Source organism: Macaca nemestrina, chromosome 1, assembly GCF_043159975.1.
Source record: "Macaca nemestrina isolate mMacNem1 chromosome 1, mMacNem.hap1, whole genome shotgun sequence".
NCBI lineage: Eukaryota > Metazoa > Chordata > Mammalia > Primates > Cercopithecidae > Macaca > Macaca nemestrina.
Genome location: NC_092125.1, coordinates 135,953,527 through 135,976,565, shown reverse-complemented (window position 1 = coordinate 135,976,565; position 23,039 = coordinate 135,953,527). Strand labels below are relative to the sequence as shown.

General features: G+C 34.5%; 1 protein-coding gene across 6 annotated transcripts in view; it reads right to left on the bottom strand.

Annotated features, from left to right (window-relative positions):
• Window positions 1–23,039, bottom strand: part of LOC105485445 (dihydropyrimidine dehydrogenase) — an 875,814-nt gene that overhangs the window by 226,547 nt on the left and 626,228 nt on the right. For all 6 annotated transcript variants that reach the window (XM_011747801.2, XM_024793997.2, XM_071074657.1 and 3 more), the window contains 2 exons: window positions 15,307–15,427; window positions 14,389–14,508 (listed from right to left, as the gene is read on the bottom strand). In XM_011747801.2, coding sequence (XP_011746103.2) covers window positions 14,389–14,508; window positions 15,307–15,427 — 241 coding nt within the window. The remainder of the gene's footprint in view (window positions 1–14,388; window positions 14,509–15,306; window positions 15,428–23,039) is intronic.

Here is a 23,039-nt window from a genome sequence, read left to right as displayed (position 1 = left end):
TCTCAATTCTGCTCTGTCACAACAGCAATGTGTGTTTTATTTGTGCTACTATATTTTTGATTCTGTATTTTCTTTCCATTTCCCACATATTTTCCTATCTGTTCTGTATCTTCTCATTTCAACCCAGTGTGAATTGCCCTGCTTTTCTTTCTGCTTGTTTGGGCTTTTCAGGACTAGAGACACACACAACATTGATGCTAATGGGTCTGGATCAAAGCAGACTTTCATGGAACTCTACAAGACTAAAGGTGGAGGGTTTTAACTTTTCCTCCTTGCCTTGACCTCTGACAGTGTATAGAAGGGATATATGTAAACTACAAAGTTCACAGTAAATAGACAGGAATCTTGAAGTCTCTGATTCTACTTGAAGATCATGGCTTCTGCAAATTAGACCTCTTAAACGTTAGGCATTGCTTCCAACAACTGCTTGCTCACAGAAACGAAGAGAAATGAAGGAGTTTCCTTCATAGTAGGTTCTATCCTATGGCATCAGAACAAGAGCAATTCTGCTTGCCTTAAAGTAGGTATAAAAGTGCCAAGTGCTTTATTTCTCTATTTTTATCTATTCGTAGTTTAGAAAACAAACACAAAAAACTAAACCTGAACCACTTATTATAGTATCCTTTTAATTGCTCTTTGATGCATATAAGCATCTATACATACTCTCAGAAATACCAGAAATTAGGAATAGTAAAGAAGGACTACTACTGCTGAATCCCATCACTCAAAGTTTAAATCCATATGTGAAGTTCACGAAATAGAATATTTGTGAAAATTTCTTGGCCATTCTGACAACTGGCTGAAAGTCCACCTTTTGTTGTTCCTTTAATTTTTTTTTTTTTGAGACAGGGTGTCATTCTGTCACCGAGGCTAGAGTGCAGTGGCATAATCTAAGCTCACCACAACCTTTGCCTCCTAGGCTCAGGCAATTCTCCCATTTCATTACATTTTTGTTTATCCTCTATGTCTTCATATATTTTAGTGAGACTTTTGGAGAGTACACCTGAGTGTCCAATCACTTAAAACCTAAATTCCTGTATTTGAATTACTAGTACTAGAATGATCATTGACTAAATTTAACCTACCAAAGATACATTTTTTCATTTCATTCTCCTTAAAACAAACCTCTTAAATTTTTATTACACAAAATTATATTACCTTATAATGTGTCATACCCCAAATTAGGTTTTATTTTTTTTTCCTTTCAGAGTGGGGACTAAAGTTGCATGTATCAGAATCCTCTGAGATGCTGATTGAAAATATATATGCCTGGCCTTAACACAGATCTACTGAATTAGATGCTCCAACTCCAAGAATCAGTGTATTTGAAAAGCTCCTCAGGTGACTTTTCACCTCTGCTGTAATCAGTACAACTGATGTACTGATTCAGTGACCTCTGCTGTATTATAAGCTGTGTTGGTCTGTTCTCACGCCGCTGTTAAAAGCATACCTGAGACTGGGTAATTTATAAAGGAAAGAGGCTTAACTCACTTACAATTCTGCAGGGCTGGGGAGGCCTCAGGAAACTTACAGTTATGGCAGAAGGGGAAGCAAACATGTCCTTCTTCACACGGTGGCAGCAAGGAGAAGTGCAGAGTGAAGTGGGGGAAAAGCCCCTTACAAAACCATCAGATCTAGTGAGAACTCACTCACTATCATGAGAACAGCATGGAGGTAACTGCCCTCATGATTCAATTACCTCCCATTGGGTCCCTCCCATGACATGTGGGGATTATGGGAACTACAGTTCAACATGAGATTTGGGTGGGGACACAGCCAAATCATATCACAAGCCTATATAAAAATGGTGAAACTAAAGAAAGGTCTTTGGGAGTGATTTCAAATAATGTACAAGGAACAAACAACCACACACACGCGCGCACACACACACACACACACACACACACAATTTCTACAAAATATTACCGCACCTTCATCTAGCATAAACTTGCTATTAAAACAAGGGTTTGGGGAACTGGGAACACTAGGGTGAAAATATATTTCAACGACACAAGGCATTGTTGTTGGCCTAACTCATTTCTATTATGTTTTCATTTTAAGTACTTAATAGAGAAATTTATAATTCCATTTTAGTATTGGAGTAAACTAAAGAAAAAGACCAAATGTTTGGAACTATTGAATAAAAATCCAACACAGAAATAATTTGATCCATTAAACCTTTGGCATCTGCCTTGAAAAGTACATATGTTTCTTTGTGTTATTTCTCAGTATATTAATATGAGAAATGCATGAAGCACAGAGGTTAATAGGAATATGGAGAGGTTTACTAGACCACTTACAGTGTAATTGTGACCTGTCATTACTGTGAATTTTTTAAAAACAGTGATTAATCTTAGTGTTATATTTATAGATTGTTTTCCATCAATTTTTTTGTTAAGTACAAAAGTGACTATATATTTTCATCCTACAATATGTTAAGACATTACAAAAGCTTAATAGAATAAATTAATACAGAATGAGCAAGGCAGAAGGGGCAGCTGAAGCACAGTGGTTAAGTGTACAGTATGAAGAGTCAGACAGTAGGGATTCCAATATACCTGGATACCAGCTGTGTGATGTTATAGAATTTACTTGACCTTTCTGTGTCTCAGTTAATCTTTCAATAAAACAGGCCCCAACTTTTGCCCACCTGATTGGTTTGTTGTACTGATTAAATAGCATAATATGTGAAAAGCTCCCAGCATCTGACACATAGTAAAATGGCCTATATTCTATTAGTTAGAATTTCTAACTAAGTTTCCAAAAGCTCAACAGCAAAATCAATATGGCTGGCAAAGATTAAAAATCAGTCCAGGCTGGTTGTGGTGGTTCACGCCTATAATTCCAGCACTTTGGGGGGCTGAGGCAGATGGATCACCTGAGCTCAGGAGTTTGAGACCAGACTGGCAAACATCGCAAAACCCTATCTCTACTAAAAATACAAAAATCAGCAATTAGCTGGCATGGTAGTGTGAGTCTGTAATCCCAGCTACTCGGGAGGCTGAGGCATGAGAATCGCTTGAATCTAGGAGGTGGAGGTTGCAGTGAGCAGAGATCACACCACTGCACTCCAGCCTGGGTGACTGAGTGGCACTCTGTCTCAAACAAAAACACCAGTCCAATCACTAAATCCTTCTGCTTGTATGCAGCTGAATATTAAGAATAAAATAGGGTTTCTTACATGTCTACTATGTGCCCAAAACTTTCACAAATTTTGGAGGAGTTGATACGAAGGAAACAATGGCTCTTGCTTTTAAGATGTTTATAATCCAAACAGGTCAGTCATCAACCAAATGTGCTAAATGAACTGAGACTAATTAGGAACATTCCTTGGACTTGTGGTTTCTGTTCAATACAATTCTTTTCAAATTAATACATACTAATTAACATTTCTCACACCATATCATGACAGATATGAGCTAAGACACTTTAACCTTCTTGTTTATTTTTGTTTATTTATATTATATCATGTTTTGTTGTAAACCAGGGGAAATGAAAAATAGTGTGAGCTCCTTTTTCACTTCAGAAAGGACTTAGTATAGGTTTTTTAAAATTTCAATTTCTTCCCTACCTCGCCATCTTCAAAATGTCCTTCTCTTTCTCCTCACCTAATGAAAAGGTAGCATATCTGAATTACTTACTAGGCTTTTGCAAGCTCAGTTGAAATTATAAAAGAGATGATGCTGTTTAGGGGAAAAAAGATGAATCTGTTCAAAAAGAAGGTGAGACATACGCAGGAACACAGGTATTTGTAACTTACTCAGGATTACAAAGAAGGGCATCCAAAGTTGCTCTCGGCATCACAGTTAGACTGAGTGCTCAGACGGTTTATCCAAGGCAGTAAGAAATAAGATATTTTTATTACTATATTGATGGCAGCTTCATTTCTAGCTGCATGCTTACACTTCAAGAAAAATGCCTGAATGATGCCTCTCATTTTTGTTCCTTGAAACGAATCCAAGAATGTTTCCCTAATTTACCTATCTGACTCAATTTTCCAAGATAGAGAGTGAGTGAAACAGGTAATATGGGCCCATAATTTTAACAAGGGTCACAGAAGAGTACACTGGCAGCTTTTCAAAACCAGAGAGAATAAATGTTAGATTAGTAAGTGACACTTGTAGACTATTAGAATTTAATGAGTATACTATATTTAGACAGATATGACAGATGTTAATCTCTGACATTAATAAAAATGCCTAAAAGTTCATTTTGGAGAAAGATCTGAGTATGAACCCAGACTATGAAATGTGGTTATGTAAACTCTGGCAAGTTTCTTAAGTATCTAGACTTGAGTCTCTAAGTCTGCAGAATGGGCCCAATGATATCCACCTCCCAGGGTTATTTAAATAAGAATGCATATAAAATGTTCAATAAAGCTCTGGGCACATAAAGATTGTATCATTCAAAGGGCTTGATATTCCCACACAGCTGTTATGCATTGCTTGAATAGCCAGTGCTGCTGAGGAATGCAGAAATGCTGATCAATTTTCTAGCAATACATAAGTCTATCAACATAAATTTCCAAATACCAAAAGAGCACATATTAACTTAAATACTGAGATTTATAAATCCATAAATCACTTTTTTTTTGGATAGGGTCTCACTCTTTTGCCCAGGCTGGAGTGCATGGGCGCAATCTTGGCTCACTGCAGCATCGACCTCCCAGACTCAATCGCTCCTCCCACCTCAACCTCAGGAGTAGCCAGGACTACAGGTGCATGTCACCTTGCCAGTCTAAGTTTTGTATTTTTGGTAGAGACAGGGTTTCACCATGTTGCTCAGGCTAGTCTCAAACTCCTGGGCTCAAGTAATCTGCCCGCCTCAGCCTCCAGAAGTGCTGGGATTACATGTGTGAGCCATCGCTCTCAGCCTGACAATTTTCTTAAACTTAACTAAGAGACATAGTTAAGTTTATATAAAAAGGAAAACCAAGGTATTGCTTAGTTGTCATAAAGTTGTGTGAAGATTAAATGAAATACGTTACTGGTTTTCTCAGACAGTATACACACTCAGAGTTACACTGTACACAGAAATTTATATATCCCACAAGTAAACTGATTTTAAGGGAATCATTTTCTAGTTCCCCAATTTCTATATGTATGATTTCTTAAGTTTTATATGCTTGAGAAACAATGCAATCAAGGCATCCCACTGGTTCTTCTGTCTCAACTCCTTTGTTTCAACAGTCCTTCCCCTACTTTCTAAAAAAAGCATATTTTTCATTGATCTCAAATATTACAATGACATATACATAGAATATAAAAATTTGGGGGTACCAAACAAAATAATCCAAAATATTGGTGTTGGTTTTGAGAAAGTGATTGATTCTAATGATTCAACGACAAAAATTCTTGCAAGTCAGGTAAATCCCAGGTTTCTGATTTCAATAAAATAGAAAAAGCAAGTCATCAAGTTGCCTAATCACTTTTGGTGAAGATTGCTAACTAATTTTAGGCTTACAATGGGGAAGGTGCTCAAATATTTAGGTAAAATGACTATAATAAACTCCTTCCAGTTTATTTATTTAGATAAACAAGGATTTTCAGTGTCCACACCTAAAAAAAAAAAAAAACCTGATGATAAACTCTATTTTTTTAAAGAATAATATGTCTCAACAGATACACAATCAAATTATTTAAAAAGCCATACATTTCTCATTAATAAATGGACCTTCAATAAAATTCACTTTTATTTTGAATAATTATCAATAGTTATGATATATTTATGTTGTTTTGATAAAGTGTAAATTATAAATTCTAACAATACAGGAAATAATTTATCATTTAAAGACTTAATCTAGGAATTTTTAAAATGTAAATGTCCATTTATACACATATATTTTGTTAAAGAGTACTTCCAAAGAGGATCGTTAAGATGTTCAAGCATTAAAAGAAAACATAAAAATAGGATAAAATTTGATGGAGAAATTGATTGAAAGTACGAGTTTCAGGAGAAATAAAAGATGCAAAACTCCCACTCTTTGTTAGAGCATGTTTATGAATTTTTAAATGGGTGATGATAAATATAAAAAAGCACAGTGGTGCTATTTATTCCTAGTAGGTTTATTTAAAAAATGCAAAACAATTTCATTTAAAGAATTCATATTTGCAAAACATGGGGGAGTATGTCTTTTGCTAGCACTTGAACTTACTGCTAAAATTCTCAGGTCAACTAAAATGAATGAGGAGTATATAGTTTATAAAGTTTTAATTGTAGGGTGTTTGTAAGCATAACAATTTGAAAACCACAGAAATAATGTACTGTATATAAAATCTACAGTACACTTTCCTATCCAACATTTCTTCACTGAATTGAGTTGACACGTCGGACTCTCCAAAAGCATAGCAAGTAAAGTTAAGCTGGCCTGACCAAATTCCTTTCTCTTTTCTATTCTGATACCAACTCTTATAATCACTCCTGTATAACCCTGGCAGTCTCCACCTTCAAGTATCAGATACCGTGTATGTGTCTCAAAGGTTTACTGTGCCCCACACTTAAGGACCTCTTGGAATTCGAGGTGTTTTCTACCAGGCATTCACATGGTACTAAATTGTTGGGAATGCACATCAGGACATTTGTCTGTCAGAAGAAGGTTTCAAGCAGCTTCCAGGATTGATGAATGATATCAAGAACAGTCTATAAAGAGGACCTTGGAAGAGCTCAGTGCATAGTGTAACAGTGCTAACAGCAGGGACACTGCATTGAAATAGCGTATCTCCACAACATTGGTTATCTCCTCCCTTCCACTAATAAGAGGATAGCATTGTTTGGGGATAGCAAGAAAGCAGTAAATTAAGAGAGAAGAGCAGTAAGCTACCAGTACTACTGTTTCCCACACTTTAAGGGTTTGAGAACATAAGTAGGTAAACTGTCCTAGAAGAGAGCTGTTATTACTCAATATGCTAGTGTCTATACAAAGTTAAGAAGAAAAACATAATATTTCCCAATCGTGAGCTTAATTTTATCCTTGTCTGACTCACACCTGTTTCCTTTCCAAAGGACTAGTGATATCCATAAATTGTCTTCAGTGGCACTCATAATAAATTCTCTTCGCATAAACAATGGTTTCCACTCAACATTTAATCTTAAATAGAGTGACACGTTCTTCTCTACTCTGAGACCTCAAAAAATGTGTTCCACTTTTTCTAAGAATTCTGACTTCATTTACTATAAGGTGTTTCAGATACTTAACTGTGGGCAGAGATTCTTAAATCAAATACTATGCCCTTCTAATTTTACCATTGCTTAAAGCATTTGACATTATTTTGGAAATAAGATATTCGAAGTAAAATGCTCAGTGATACTAATCTTTCTTCATCTACTGTTCTCAAAGTGTGGTTTCCAGACTGGTAGCAAAAGCATCATCTGGAACTTGTTAGCAGTGTACATTCTCAGGCCCTCCAAGCCTTATGTATCAGAAACTCGGGAAGAGGTCCAGAAATCTGTGTCACAACAAACCTTCCAGTTTCTGATGTATCATGCTAAAGTTTGAGAACCACTGATCTACTGGAATCTCACCTCACCAAGAGGATGTGGATATGTAAAAATTGGCTACAGTTTACAAGTTAAATAAAAATATTTTTCTTTACTAACATAGATGAATCCTGATCCATAAAAGACTCATAAAAATAAATCTTAAATCCCACAAACTAAGAGTTAATCTAATTTCTTCTTATGTAATCAGACATTTGCTTCCAGCAGGTTTCAAGATCTTCAACTACTGAGAGGCAATGACATTTTGATAGTCCTCTAGATGTGAGGAATAAATGTGTTGGCTGTATAGTCAGAGTAATGCTAGAGAGTTTGGTCTGATGCTTAGGGGTTTAGGACGACGAATGGATAAAGATGGTGAGGAATCTCATTCCAGTCATGCCCTCCTTTCCTAATTTCCCTTTTCACTGTTTGGTCTTCTTCCCCTTTTCCTTAGGGAGTCGAGTGATTGATAGCCTAATCCAATGACTGTATTACAGCTGCCTCAACTAGGACTCTTTTCCTTATCATTAGCAGTTAGCCTATGGTTAAATTCACAGCTCACTGCTTGGTACAGCCCCTGAGATTTAAGGGTCTGGCCTTTAGAAAATATTTAACATAAAACTGAAATCTTGACATACTGAGAACTCAGTTCTCTGTAAGGCTTCCTTAATTAATCCAATGTACTGTACCATTGTTCTGTATGAGACTGTGACACGGTGAACTGTTTCTGAAGCTTACAGAGATGTGTAGTTCTAAATTAAACAGCCACTGACGTGTACCTACACTGATTTTTTAGTACAGTAGATATGCATGAATCTGTGAATATTTAAATTCAAGCTCAAACAGTGACACAATACTCTGTAGTTTTACTTTCATAATAGAACATTTTTTGATTAATTTCAAGCTTGAAATAATTCTTTATGAAAAAACACACACAGAGGAAAGAAATTTAATAATTCATTACCACTGCTGCAAAGGTAAGTTTTCTTAATATGCTTGTCAGAATTCTTTGGTTTACAAAGTCTATCAAATATTTTCTTAGGAACTGGAACAGACATTAATTTATTTTCCTAATTTTGAACCAAAGGAAAATATATATAATATCCAGGTACCCATGAATTTGTTGGCTCTTAAATACTATTTGGTTCTACCATTTATCTGTAGGACAATAGTTATTTTAAAATACCTAAGGAAAGGATGTAGACCTTGATCTATGCTTTAAACCTTTGCCCTTGCTCCAGTCTGTCGATGAGCTGTAAGCGTCTATGAATATGGCAGCTGAGTCCCAGATGAAAAATTATGCATCTCATAAACTGCTATTCTGCTGAAATGTCAAGCCAAGGCAAGGCTGTACCTCAGACTCAGCACTTGGCATTTTCCTTCTGTCTGCTTTGTTGCCATGAAGCAAACATGAACAGTGAGGATTTGTGTAGGGCAGGTAGCAGGCGAGCTCACTGTCAAAAATCTATTATTAGGGCTCTGATCTCCTGCACAGACCAACGATGGCTAAACAGTGAGATGCTCAGGTTCCAGGAAAGCCAATATAATAAAAAAGGGGATTCTTTGTCAATCTGTACAGGAATATATTCAAATGAGCATTATTTAAATGAGAATATTTCTAATGGTGAGCCTCTCTCAACCAAAGTGATAACTTATAATAAAAATTGCAATCTAGCATCTTTATTTGAAATGCTTACTTTTGACTGTTCTGCAAATATAGTACATACATATTTGTATAACAAGGTCTTTAATAGTTTGATCAGTTAAACTTGTAATAAGCTAAGAATGTTTTTACATAGGTGAATAACAGGACAGATTTTTTGCATTATTTTTGTACACACAAAAAAAGGAAAAAGATAAGTGAGTATAAAAAGGAAGGCTCTCCTTTTAATTATTCTTTTTAGCATGAATTACCACATTTTTATTCATTTAAATTCTATCTTTATCTATCAGGTTACTTTAGATCTTCAATGTTAAAGCCTAAGCTCTTATCGATAAAGATGATTACAATAGATAGCTTAAATTTTATGACAGATAATAGGCGTGTTTTTCTAAGAGCAATTTATGCATCAATAATCATGTGATTGACACATAAAAAATCCAGCACATTAAAAAGATTCCCAATTAAAAAAATACCAACCCTGTATTTTATGATGGAATTGTAATGTGTGGTGTAAGAACTTAAAGCAATCCTGCCAAAATCTTCAGTTGCTGGCATGTGTGAAAATAGTTATTTAAAGAAAAATGTAACTAAAACTTCTGAGTTTCTAATCTGTTTTGTTTTGCCATCTCTCTGATTTTACATAAATATTCACTAATAAATACAACAAAATAAGTGTGTGATTAGAGTGGGTTACACTGGATTTGTGTTTATGTAATGCCCAGTAGCAGAGTGTATGCTGCCAAGTTATTATTGCATTCTAACAATTCATGCCTAAGTAACTATCTTAAAAACACACATAAACTATGCGATGTGAAGTCGATGCCTAAAATTCCTTCCTAAGCTACTATATTGATTCACATTTGTGCAAGTTTTCTAAATTATACGCTTTGTACTCACTTCTGGCCCTACACTGATACAGATCTACAAATTACTAGCTAAATTTCTAACTTGTACCTTCTTTTATTAGTATTTCCTATGTTGGTTTTACAATGAAAACACCTTTAGGAAGCTTGTAACCATACCAAGCCAGTGTCCAGTATCTCACATAGCTAGATTTCAAATCATTCATTATTTACTTGTAGACTCTAAGAACATTCATGGAATATTCCACTATAATTTATTTAGAAATACACAGTCATTTACTGGATTCTGTAATAACCTCTATGAGAGGAGTAACTTTGGGCTGAAATAGAGAGAAAATCTTAAAAGCCATCTTTTATGAATTATTCAGAAATCAATAATAAAGTTTATAAGTCTTAATACTGAACAAAATGTGTTCTCTTGTTGTAATTGTGTAAGTCAATACATAATTAATAACTTCAAACAAGCATTCAAAATTTGAAGTTAAGAACAAGAATTTCCTTTCCTTTGGTGAAAACAGAACAAATTTGGCAAATAAAATAATTTAAAACAGTAAGTTAGTTTTTCAAGCTCATGGGAAGTAAATTGTATTGAGCCTGAAGTGTCTATCATTATTTCAATTTAAGTGTCTTCTGCACTCTTTCCTGTGTGTGTGAATGTGCTTGTGTTTGTATGTGCAACACAGGAAATATATACAGGGCAATGAAATTCATTCTCCATTAATAAAAAACACTAAAAACACAAGGAACAACAACAAAAACCTCAAATGAATTTACCCCATTGAAAAATGCATGATTACTTTTTCTCCCGAAGTACCTGTAAATGAATAAAGGTTATCCTCACGAAGTCAGCTGCAAGAAAGACATCTTTAGTTTATGCCATGCAGGACTGATTCTTAGCCAGCTCTGAAAGAATCTTACCCACAGGGAGGATTTCATGTGAAAATGTCACACCACAGCTGGATAACACCATTTATATAGGTGATAGTAATCACTGATTTGGGGGCTATCTTAAGATGCCCTCATTATTTGGGAATGAAGTCAGAAAAAAAGGTCAAAATTTGAAACTATAACCAGACAAAAAAGAACTTAAACTAGGATAAATAATGAATCATGCACTCAAGGATGGAGTTTATAATTGTTACTGAGATTAGGGTTTTTTCCAACCAAATAAGTCAAAGAATTTCTTCTTCCTTTCCTCTCCCCAAACCCAATAAACTGTTCAACTGTGTGATGGTACATGAATTAACTGCTGTTTGATACAACAAAAGTTTTCTGGGTGGATTCTAGAAAAAGGAAAGGTCTTAACAACTTAGTATTAAGTCTATACTGTCCAAAGAAAGGTACAGAATTCTTTAGAATCAACGGTTTAGATGGAGTACTTACATGGTGGACAGCTGAATCAGCCATCTTTGATAAAAAATATTCCTTATGGATACCAAACAAGATTTCCTTTTATACTGTTCTCACTATGAAATCATCTGGTACATAATTCAACTTTTTAATGGAGCAATACTATGACATATTTCTCCCATAATTGAAATTCAGGTTTATAAATCACTTTATTATGAGTTTGTTTCATATATTTAAGCACCCCCCAAGAGTCTAATTGTCTGCAGATGAATTAGAAAAATAGTTTCTAAAATAGCAAAGCTGAGAATAAGACCTTGGATTGGGGTCCTAATTTGCTCTCTTGATGTAACTTGTAAGCTACAGCAGGTAGAAGTTATCTTTCTACAGTCTTACTGACCTCTTTTATTTAACAAAAGAGACCTCCCTCTGACATAGTAACTCTCAAAATATTTTGAAGTTAACTAAGTGAAAAGTGCGTTTTACATTATGGCATATTTAAGTGTATATTATGTGTATAACTGAAAAAGAAGTTTGGTCAAACAATGCTTATCCCAACCATGTGCAAAGCATTCTGACAATTCTTATTCTATTTCATTATTTAAAATGTTGATTACAGTTAACTAAACTTGATTGCATAGTATACTCATGAATTGGGAACCAACCTTTGAAAGACATTGCTCTCAAATCCAGGATACTTATATCTGCAGTAATTCAATTCACATTCCTTAGCTGAGATCCTGTTTTCCCAGGGCAAGTCATTGTCCCTTATTAGCTAATGCATTTTCTCTAGAAGAACATTCCTGAAATGTGCCCATTTTTCTACAGCAGGTATACTACTCCAGGTACCTCACTGTTTCCGTATTTAAACAAAACATAATCTTCATTTCAAAGAGCAGAAATCTTATTCTGAGAAAAAATAACAACAATTGAATAAACAGCTAAAGAAGATACTGAAAGGGGAAAATATTCTTCACTGGCAATGAAAAGTATGTGCTGTGTTCAGGTGGCTATGCAAAATTAAACTCTATTTAGTTTTCACTTTTCAAAAATCTGTGATTCATGCAGTGCCTCTGAAAGAAGACATTGCCATGCTCTGAGAGAACATTTGAGCAGATAGTAGCACTGTGCTATGGCAAATATTTTAAAAATCTTATAAGAATATCTAGCTTATTTTGTGTAATTTTCAGTATTAAAGCAGCATTTGAAGTCCTGACAACCATATTTGATAAAACTCTCGAAAATTTGAAACCATTGTTATTTAACACAATTTTGCTAGGCTGTTTTGCTATAACTCATACTGAAGGTACTCTGTTATAGAACTTGCTCTGCCCTAAAATATATTATCATTGCCTATTTAAACTGCTTTTCAGATTCTATTACCTTTAAACTTAAGCAAGCATTGCTTTAAAGGAGGGAAACTATATTAATTCTGTCGATGTGGAGAAAGGCTATTTTCAAAACAGATTGTTTAATGTGAAGAAACTTAATATAGAACCTATTAGAAATGAGGTACAAGTCCTTTAAAATGTTAGGGATTTTTTGTTGTTTAAAATGAAAGTTCCACCCAGGCTTAGCTAAGCTTATAGCCCAAGTGAATATTTATATATGGATTTATAAATCTTAGAAATAGAGTTTTACGGAAATGCTAACAGACCCTGAGGTACAGCTGAACTTGTTTTCAGGTACTGCTATAATTTCCAGTGTGTATATGCTTAAAGACTGCAACACAAAAGAGTGTTTCTAATGCTGTAATTTTGTAGTTTTATTAGACTGAGTTATAGTATGGAAGAATATTCAGAAATTGCAGCTTAAATGAGAAAACGTGAATGGTGTTACTTATATAAAATACTACTGCAATAGTTCTTTTATTAATTTTTAATGTTCAGCAGCCTCTGCGACCTCCTTTATTCTCTTGCTGTCAACATGGCAGGCTGGAAAAATTGAAATGGGCTGACAGAAAACATAGTGCATGTTACAGCCCAACTCTGGAGTCTCTTGACTCTCTTTCTGTGGCACTTGCTAGCGCGGTCCACGTTATTCTGCATTACAATAATATTTAAGGCCCTGTTTGATAGCTCCTGATAAAAGCGAGTTGTGTCTGGAGCCTGAGCAGGTGCTCCTCGTCAGCCTTCCTCTTTCTGACATTGTGGGAATGGCATTCAATTAAAAGCAGAATATAATCGTTTTTGTTCTTCATGGCTCACAGGCATACTTCATACTCTCAAAACAGAATACCTCAGCATGGATAGAGCTTTATTTGTGTCTGTCCAGCCTCTTCCAAAAGCACATTTTGGTCTGATTCAGCAATGCTTTTCTTGAACAGTGGGGCACTGTTATGTTATGTATATTTACCACTTTCTCTATCACCAAGGAGACTAATCCTCATACCAGTACAGTCAAGAACCTTACAGCATTGTCTTTGCAAGCCCAAGTTCGTGTTGTCACAGTCACAGAATGCACAGGGCAAAGATACTGAACGGGACCTTGAGATTAAAACCTCTCTTTCTTTTTCAAATTCAAGCGTATGATGATGAGAAAGAGTGTGCAAAGGTGTGAGGTCTGCAAATGTCTTGTCAGCTGATGCTTAATTCAGTGTTTTAATGGCTTGTTTAGGACAGTTGTGAAAGCAAGATTTTTGAAGATGGTAGATGTCTAAATTCCAGGACGAATGAAAACTAGTCCAGACTATGAAAAGGATATTGTAATGAGGGTGCCTATATTTTTCTCTCAGAGGGCCCTCATATTAACCCTTACTAATAAGTGGCAAAAGAACTGAGAGACAATGAGAAATTCTCAGGAAAGCATGGACCACAAGAGAACAGAATTTGTGCAAGACTTTATCTTGATATTCTCTCATCCTGTGCTGTCACTTGAGCTTTCACATTCAATCTGTTCTGTCATAACTATTATGAATATTGATCAGCTATGAGTTATCAGAATTTGGGATCATAAAGGACACAAAACTCTTGCAACATGACCTCCTGATTTTTCAACAACCTCCAAGAAAGCACAATGCAAGAAGTGGGCAACACCTACCAGACACTCCTCCATAGGTAGTTCGCTTTGCAATCCCCACTGCTGGCCAAGGTGTGCCATCAGATTTTAATCCCATCAGACCTGAGACAGTGTTGGTGGCTGTAACGCCATCGGCACCACCTGTGAAAGACACATCAACATTTTCATGCAGCTCTTATAAGACATGATAGTTAAAACCCATTCAAATCCTCACAACCCAGAAAAATGCATTCTACTTTATCTTGAGAACATGCTTTCTCCTCAAAGTTCTTCACCAATTTAACTCCTACATTTATGTTTAAAATTTTAAACACTAAAAAAGTTTTAATTACCACAACTTTATTTTCTCAATTATTACACAGACTTCTTGTTACCAAATGTTTTGTACTTAGTGTCATTTTCCAGGTAATTTTCAATGTCTTTGCAAGTCAGGGTGCAGTTTTCCTGGGATGGAACACAAGCATGCATGATTTATGTATTCAACAAATCCTTATTGGGCATGTGTTTAAGGAAGTTAGCTAGGCCCTATAAAATATAAAGAGAAATCATGAGAAATTTCACACTGTGAAAACTGAAATTTCTTTTTTTTTCTATTTTACTTTATTAAAGGTTAATATATTGAATTGTTACCATATGAGGCCATTTATTTTGGGCAGGATTGCTGTGACTGTGCTCTTTGTTCCTATAATGTGTGAAATAAGTGTTTATTAGGAAAAACTATAAACGATCTTGTGTTTCCAGATCAAAGTTCATGGTCAATTTGCTAGTGTGAGACCAGGTGTAAATCTCCTGTGTTTGTGGGATCAAGTGCTCAATTGGAAACTTTTAAAATTGAGACAAAAAAATACACGTTTGTATGAAAAGACATACTTGAGTATGGCTACATAATGCGAGTGAATATTTATAATAGTGGGCAACTGATTCAAGTCAAGTTCTTACCTTCCTTTGCAGCTCTTGCGATGCTCACAATATCAGTGACATTTGGGGTCAGCTTGGCAAAAAAAGGAATCTGAACAGCTTGCCTAACCCAGCGGCAGATGTTACGCACCAGCTCTGGATCCTGTTCAAATAGGTCGGTTAAATATAGAACATAATTAAAGAATTGTGATCAAAATGTGTACTGGAACAACAGCAAAGCTGGAGATGTGCAAGACAAATCCAACTTGACAATGAGCTACATGATATATTTCTCAAATTCCTCCTCAGTATTACACCTAGACTCATTAGGGAACTAAGGTTAACACACTTCAAGTGAACTGCAAAATCATCACATAAAGGTTAAATTCCTCAAGAGAGCCTTTAGAAAATAAAATTTCAAAGAACAAAATGGAAGACAGTGTTTCCCGCTTTCAGTTAAATATTATCAGGAATGAAACACAAACTTTTGATAGTAAATACAGAAAACATTACAAAATTTCTAGTGATCTCATTGGTTTAAGCAAAATAAAAAATATTTAAACTGCCGACTCTCAAGTGAATGATATTAAATCTAAAGCTTGTTGTTTTCATTATTAGACTTAGTCTTGATGTGTATTCAAAATAAAATCTATCTATGACTTCATCATCAATCTACATGTGATATGTAGCATTTGCAAATATGGAATAATTCAGCCTTGTATTATAATGAGCTGATCAGTGACTTTAATTTACTTTTGTAAATGTTATCAAGATCTGTGCAGCATTTTTCAGCACTCACGTACTTGAAAGAATTGATCAAAATGACAAAAATGAAATAAAATATCAAACGCTCATTTTAAAAAGCAAGAAACAGACATTTTCCTGTGCCTATTTTCTGTGATTTTCCAGGCCTTTATTTTCTCATGGGGCAAGTATCATTTAGAGGGCAAACACCTATCCTTTCCATTGAATAACTTAGCTACAGTACAGTAATGTTCTTTGATTTCAACACATACAATAGTCCTTTTTTTCATTACTTTTAGTGCGAAATTTATTCTGACAGGTACTGATAATGTGCTTTGATAAATTACCTTAAAGTATGCAATAGCAATTCATTATTGAACTGGGTAATATTATCTTAGCAAGTTAAAATGTTTTTGAATAAAAGAAAAACCCAGACAAATACAGTCATATATTTAAACTATGAAATAGTAGGCAAGCATATCATTTGTAATTAATATTTTTATATGTAAGAAAGTTGCTCTTTGCATTTTAACCTTTCGAATTCCTTTAAGATGAGATTTGTAATGTTGTAACCTTTAGAGAGAACCTTTTCACTTAGGTTTAATGTGTCTTGATCCATCATCCTGTATTACTCAAAAAGTTATGCATTTTTGTGCTAGGATACTGCAATGAGGTAATTTCTGTTGATTGTTATCGTCTCTATTAAGCAAAACTTAATACTTTTAAAAAGAAGTCTTTGACTTGGCTTGTTCTCTTTTTAGAACAGTAATTTCTTCATTAAACATAAATATTAAAAAAGTACTGTATGGAATGCTCTACAGGGCATACTATGCATTATGAATAGTAAAATGTGGAGACTTAGCTATACAAATTCTAACTCATGAAAATGGAGATCTGCCCCTGCCCATGCAATGCTCATGAAATATTTATAACCACTGCATTGGTATTATGAAGGCAGTTGCATCTTTGTGACTTTCATTTCTAAGTTATGAATTTCCATGGGACTTAGCCTAGAAATGACAGTAACTCTAGATGATATGAATTGCATGTCCTTTGTGGAAGCTCTCTTTAAGGTAGAATTTGACAATAATTTAAAGATCACTTGAATGGCATAATACATGGAATGCATCCTGGTAAGAATTACTGAAACAAATTTGAAATATTATTTAGTTCCAATAGAGTAAACACTAATAATCTGACATAGGCTTCTAAGCGGCTTTCAATACTATTGACCCCCATGCCATAATAATTTACTTTGAACATTTGTCAGACTTTTTTTTCTGATTTTCACTAGGTGACTGCTTTAAATGACTGCCTCTTACCCCATTGTTTAACAATTTGGAATTTGTTCAAAGTTTTTCAAATTCTTAGAAATATATGGGGTTTTTGGTTAGCAATGTGTACTTGAATCATCTGTCTCTATTTTGAGATAGCATAATTTGACCCTCCCATAGTTCCATGAGTAAAGTTGACGGTGTTCACATACATTTTTCTCATCTTCATACTTAGCCAAGCCAGCTGCTGACTAATCATCATAGTCAAGTGTAAGTACAGTTTGATTACCTGAAAATTTTAAAAACAACTTCTAACCAAAATTATCATAAAAATTAATGACTGTTCTGTACATTGCAATGTTTTCTTTGACAGGTATAATAGAGAATATTCTAATACAACCAGAAAGGTGGTGAGGTCAATAACATCATGAAATGAATCTATATGCTTTGGGGAATTAAAGAATAGACTGTAACTATTTACATTTTCCTGGTTTCTTCACAATTTTGATATGAACGTTCAAAATCTAAAAGCAATTAATAGTGTTTCTACATCTTGACCTTCTCATTTTCTAGTGATAGCATCAGATGGCTTTGCCTTTTGTAACAAGACAGTTTTTAGAATCTTATTGAAATAAATAAGTTTTAGACAATTTCCAATTCTTCTCCAAATCTTCAGGATCAGAAATATACAAAAGTACTCCTATCTCTCAGAGAAGTTGAGAGTTTACCATTACCAACACATACAAAAAGAAGTAGCAGAAGGAGAAGGAGAAGAAAAAATTATTGACTGCTCCATTTCTGGGCACTAAAAAATATCTGTTGTGTCAATGAATGAGGAATGAGTGAAAACTTGGCACTTGGCATATTTTCAGATTATTTACTTATATACCCATCAAAATATAAACCATGTCTAGATTTAAGAAAAACCCAGATATATTTTATGATAATGTCTAAAAGCATGAAATGTAGGAAGACTATTTTACAAATCAGTTGTTAATTCTGTGAAAAAGTGATAGATAATTAAACAAAATAGAATAGCTTAACAAATTTTTAAAAATGTCTAATACACAAAAACGTCTACCTAGATCACAAAGGCTTTATTGGTGCTTTCTAAAGGCATTAATAATGCTTCTCCCTGAACATGATTTGCAATTTCTGTCACAGTAGTTGCTTGTCTCTCTCTCTCTCTCTTTGTGTGTGTGTGTGTGTGTGTGTGTGTGTGTGTGTGCATGTTCTTCAATACCTGTTAACTCTTTTGTTATTCAGTGTGATCCCCAAAGAAAGCTCTGAAGCAACAAAATGATTTCCTGTGATGGAGGTGCATGGCATTATAAGCAGAAAGACACTTGAAGCCCCTAAGAGAATGAGCAGCAGATCTAGGGAGTAAATGGTGGTCTTGAGGATACTACATAAAGTGAAGGTACCAGACCAGACTTGTGAAGTGCTGAAAAGAGTTTTGATAAAAGCAAGCTAGAGGCAAATTTGGCCTATTTGAAAATTTTGATGAGGTACATCCCAGTGTCTGCCTGCAACTAATCTTATCAGGAATAGATTCCTATGAAAATCAAACAACGGTGACAATACAACTAGAAAATGTAATGCTGAGGAATGCAGATTACTTGCTGCAGTAATGTCCATTATGCAGAACTGGTTGTTTTTAAAGCTTAATTTCTAATCTGGGCCACAAGATAAGAATTTTTAATTCTAGTAACTACTCTGTATTTAGTAACACATTAAGGGAGTTCTATAAATGATCCATCCTGCTGCTTTTGAGACCCTGAAGATGACCCCTTCATTGTAGAGCAGGCATTTCCACCAATTACTTAGGGCATCAAACCTCACTGGTTTCACGTCCTCTGCAAAGGAAGAAGCACTACAGAATGAGACTGAGAATTTCCTGATAAGCTAAATTACAAGTGAAATTTTGACTTGAAGAAACATTTCTCTCCCATTTACCTAGTAATTTTCACTCTGTACAATTCTTTTCAAAATGGCTTTCTTAGAAGGTGGTATTTCAATGAATCCACTGAAAAATTTTACCAGTTATAAAATGTTTTTCACTAAGCAACTCTTAAGTCTTAATTCATATGACATGCCAAGAGGTGGCTAGAATTTTCATTACATCCGTGTTTCTGATGGAAAGAACTGGGGCCCAGAAGATCAATCTCAGTACCAATTTCACCTTCTTAATTTTCTTTCCCATTATCATGTCCTAAACCATCATCTTCTTTAGCAAAATTGCTCCCTAAAGTGAAATTCAGCCATCAATTGTAAACTAGAATTATAAAAGGCTTCTACTTCACTTATTCCTGTAAGACTAGAAGTAGCTGCAAAATAATGAGCAAAAGTGATGTATTATCCATCTGTGTCATTAAAACAGGACAGGCAGTCAACTATTCCAGGTACAATTATAATAGTAGTGAATGCAAAGATTATGTGTTGAAATGGATTTGTTTTTATTAACTTTTTTTTTTTTTAGCATGTGTCCTTCTTGCATCTGTTTTCCTGACTTAAGTATTCTAATAGTGGTCCAACCACTTTGGAAATTAGTTGTGCAGTTCCTGAAAAAGGTAAACATGGACTTACTAATCAACCCAGAAATTGAACTCTTAATTATATATACAAGTGAGATGAAAAAATACTTCTATATTAAAACTTGCACATGAATACTCATAGAAACTTTTTCAAAATAGGTCTAAATTTGACATAACACCAATATTCATCAATATGTGAGTGAATAAACAAAATTGTTGCATATCCACACAATGAAATATGATTCAGCAAAAAAAGAAACTAATGAATCATGCCACAACCTGGAATAAAACAAAATGATGTTGAGTTACAGAAGTATACATTATATGCATACATTTACTGAAATTCTATAAGAGGAAAAACTATGAGTATGGAAAGCAGAGCAGTGGTTGTTGAGACTGAGAATCAGGCATGGAGGAGGAATTAAGTGGAAACAAGTGTAACAAAATTGTTGAGGGTAATGGAAATGCTCCATTTTCTTTAAAGGAAAACTATTGATATATTTGAAGATATTAAAATTAAAATGTTAATATATTTAAAAACATTGTGAAAAGACAAGGCACAAAGTGAGACAAGATTCTGCAGCACAACTCATAAAGGAGTAGTATCCAAAATATATAAAGAACCACCTGCAAATTAACGAGAAAAATGGGCAAAACTTTAATATACTTCATTCAACATAACATACTTCATTGGATTTCATTCAAGATGAAATCCAAATGGCCAAAAAATACATGAAATGTGATCAGCCTCATGAACACCTTTCATATTTTTTTCAAATAAGGACAATGCTCATTTAAACCACAATGTGATGCCATTATATATCTACCAGATTGGGGGGTTGGGGGAAAGTCAATACACCCTGGGGAGAATGTAAATCAGTACAAGAATCTTTGGGAAACAGTTTGTCATGATCTAGGTTCCACTCTTATGTGTATGTCCTTTTAAAGATGCAAACTCCAGAATACATGTTCAAAATATCCATAATAGCACTGTTTTAAATAGCCCCAAAGTGGAAAAAATTCAAATTGTCCATCAAGAGTAAAATGAAAAATAAATGGTAATACATTCATACAATGGAATAAACACACTAAAGCTACATACAATAAGGATGAATCTCATAATGCTTAGCAGAAGAAACCAGTCTCAAAAGTATACAATATAATTTGATTCACATAAACTCCTTAAACAGAAAGTAAATATGGTCTTTAGAGACATATATACAGGGGATAAAACTACGAAGAAAAGCAAAGCAAAGAGTAGGGATGGTGTTAAAGTGGACAGAGAGGGTTGTGTTAGGGAGGGACATATAGGGAGCTTTTGAGGTGTTGGAGATGTTCTATTTCTTGGCCCAGTGGTCATATGGTGTGCATATTATGATTTGTTAAAAAATATATATGTATGTTTGTAGGTATCTGTTTTACATGCACACATATATGTTTCATGTACGTTGTCTATATTCCACAATAAGAAAATATACAGATGACCAGCAAATATGAGAAGACATTCAATCTCGCTAGTAATTAGAAAAATAAAAGAATAAACATGATTACCTATTGCGATTTGCTGAAAATGTAGACTGATAATATCCCTCTTTGCTGAGGTTGCAAAGAAACAGGCGTTCTCACAGGCTCTCAATAGGAAAGTAAATTAATAATTCCTTTTTGAAGAACAATGTGGCAATATGTATAAAAATGTAAAGCTCATCTTGTAAGTTTTAAATTCCAATTCCAAATATCTATCCTAATGAAATGCACATGCATGTAAGATATGTGTACAAAGATGTCTGCCATTCACTACAGCATTGTTTGCAGTAGTGAAAAAAAGAATAAATGTCAATAAGGGAAGATTTGTGAAAAGTATTATAATCCATACAATGAAATACTATACAGCCATTAAAAATAAATCTTCATAAACTGACATGGAAAGATATCCAAAACACATTAAGTGAACAAAAGCAAGATACAGAATAACACATACATAGTATAATCCTGTTTTAAAAATATAAATATGTGCATATATTTATATAGAGGTATGAAAAACAGACTACACATTTATGCTGTAACCTGTTAGCAGTGATTACCTCTGAAATGTTCCGTATTTTGAATGTGGTATAATCGGGTATAGACATTTGCCAAATCACAACAAACTCTACACTTAAGTGTGTTCACGCTAATGCAAGTAAATTATTTCTAATATAGATACATTTCATCTATTATTCTAAAAATAATTCTAAAGGCATTCAAATATAAATAGAAAAATGAAAGAAAGTGGCATTGTAGGTAATGTGGGTTCTACCCTTTTGGCAAATCTTTATTGACCATGAGCCACACTACAATTTTTCCATGCTGAATACTAAGATGGATGAAACTAGAGTCTGCAAGGAAATGCAAACCAGGCACACAATAAAATGGACATTTGATATTAGATGTCACAAAAGACATCCTGAAAGTGTTCTATCATTTCAGATTATTTCAGAGCGTGTAGTACAGAACCTGACACATAGTAGGCATTCAACAATATTGTTGAATTGATAAGAGCCTACACCACACAAATTGACACTGACTTTCTTATTTCTATGTACTTGGAGGAAAACTGAGAGTATAGTATACTGGGTCCAGGATAACCTAATAGACCACTGTTTTAGTTACTGTATTGGATAATACAGATTTAGAGATGTGTAAAATGCTATTCCTGTTCTTTAAAAACATAAACCAAAATACTTTATAATCTAGGGGAGACAAATGCATACAAAAAACACATAATGTGATTATAAAATGTTGTAAGTGTATATGCCTGGAATGTGTACATGTGTACGCGTGTGTGTGTGTTTGGCCACTTCCTTGTGCCTTAAGTAGAAGATGACATAGACCTGCTTGTGTGTCCTCTCCTCCCCAGGCACATAGCCTTCTCCATTCTGTTTCTCATTTCAAGCTTTTTATTTCTTTCTCTCTACCTGGAATGCCCTTCATTTTTTGTCCCTTGAATAACAGCCCTCAAAGCAGCCCTCCATGACAAATCCTTCCATCCCACTTCAGCACAGGATGGCTTAGTAAGTGACTGCCTCTTTAGTGCTCCTTTAATATTTCTTTATTACTGCATTTATCACAGTGTTTTATAGTCATCTTCTCTGTTTAATAATCAGTTTCTTTGTACTAGACTATTTAAAGTCTTTTAGGGGATGTATTTTACTCTTTTATCCTAGCAAAAAGTCTGGTACATGGA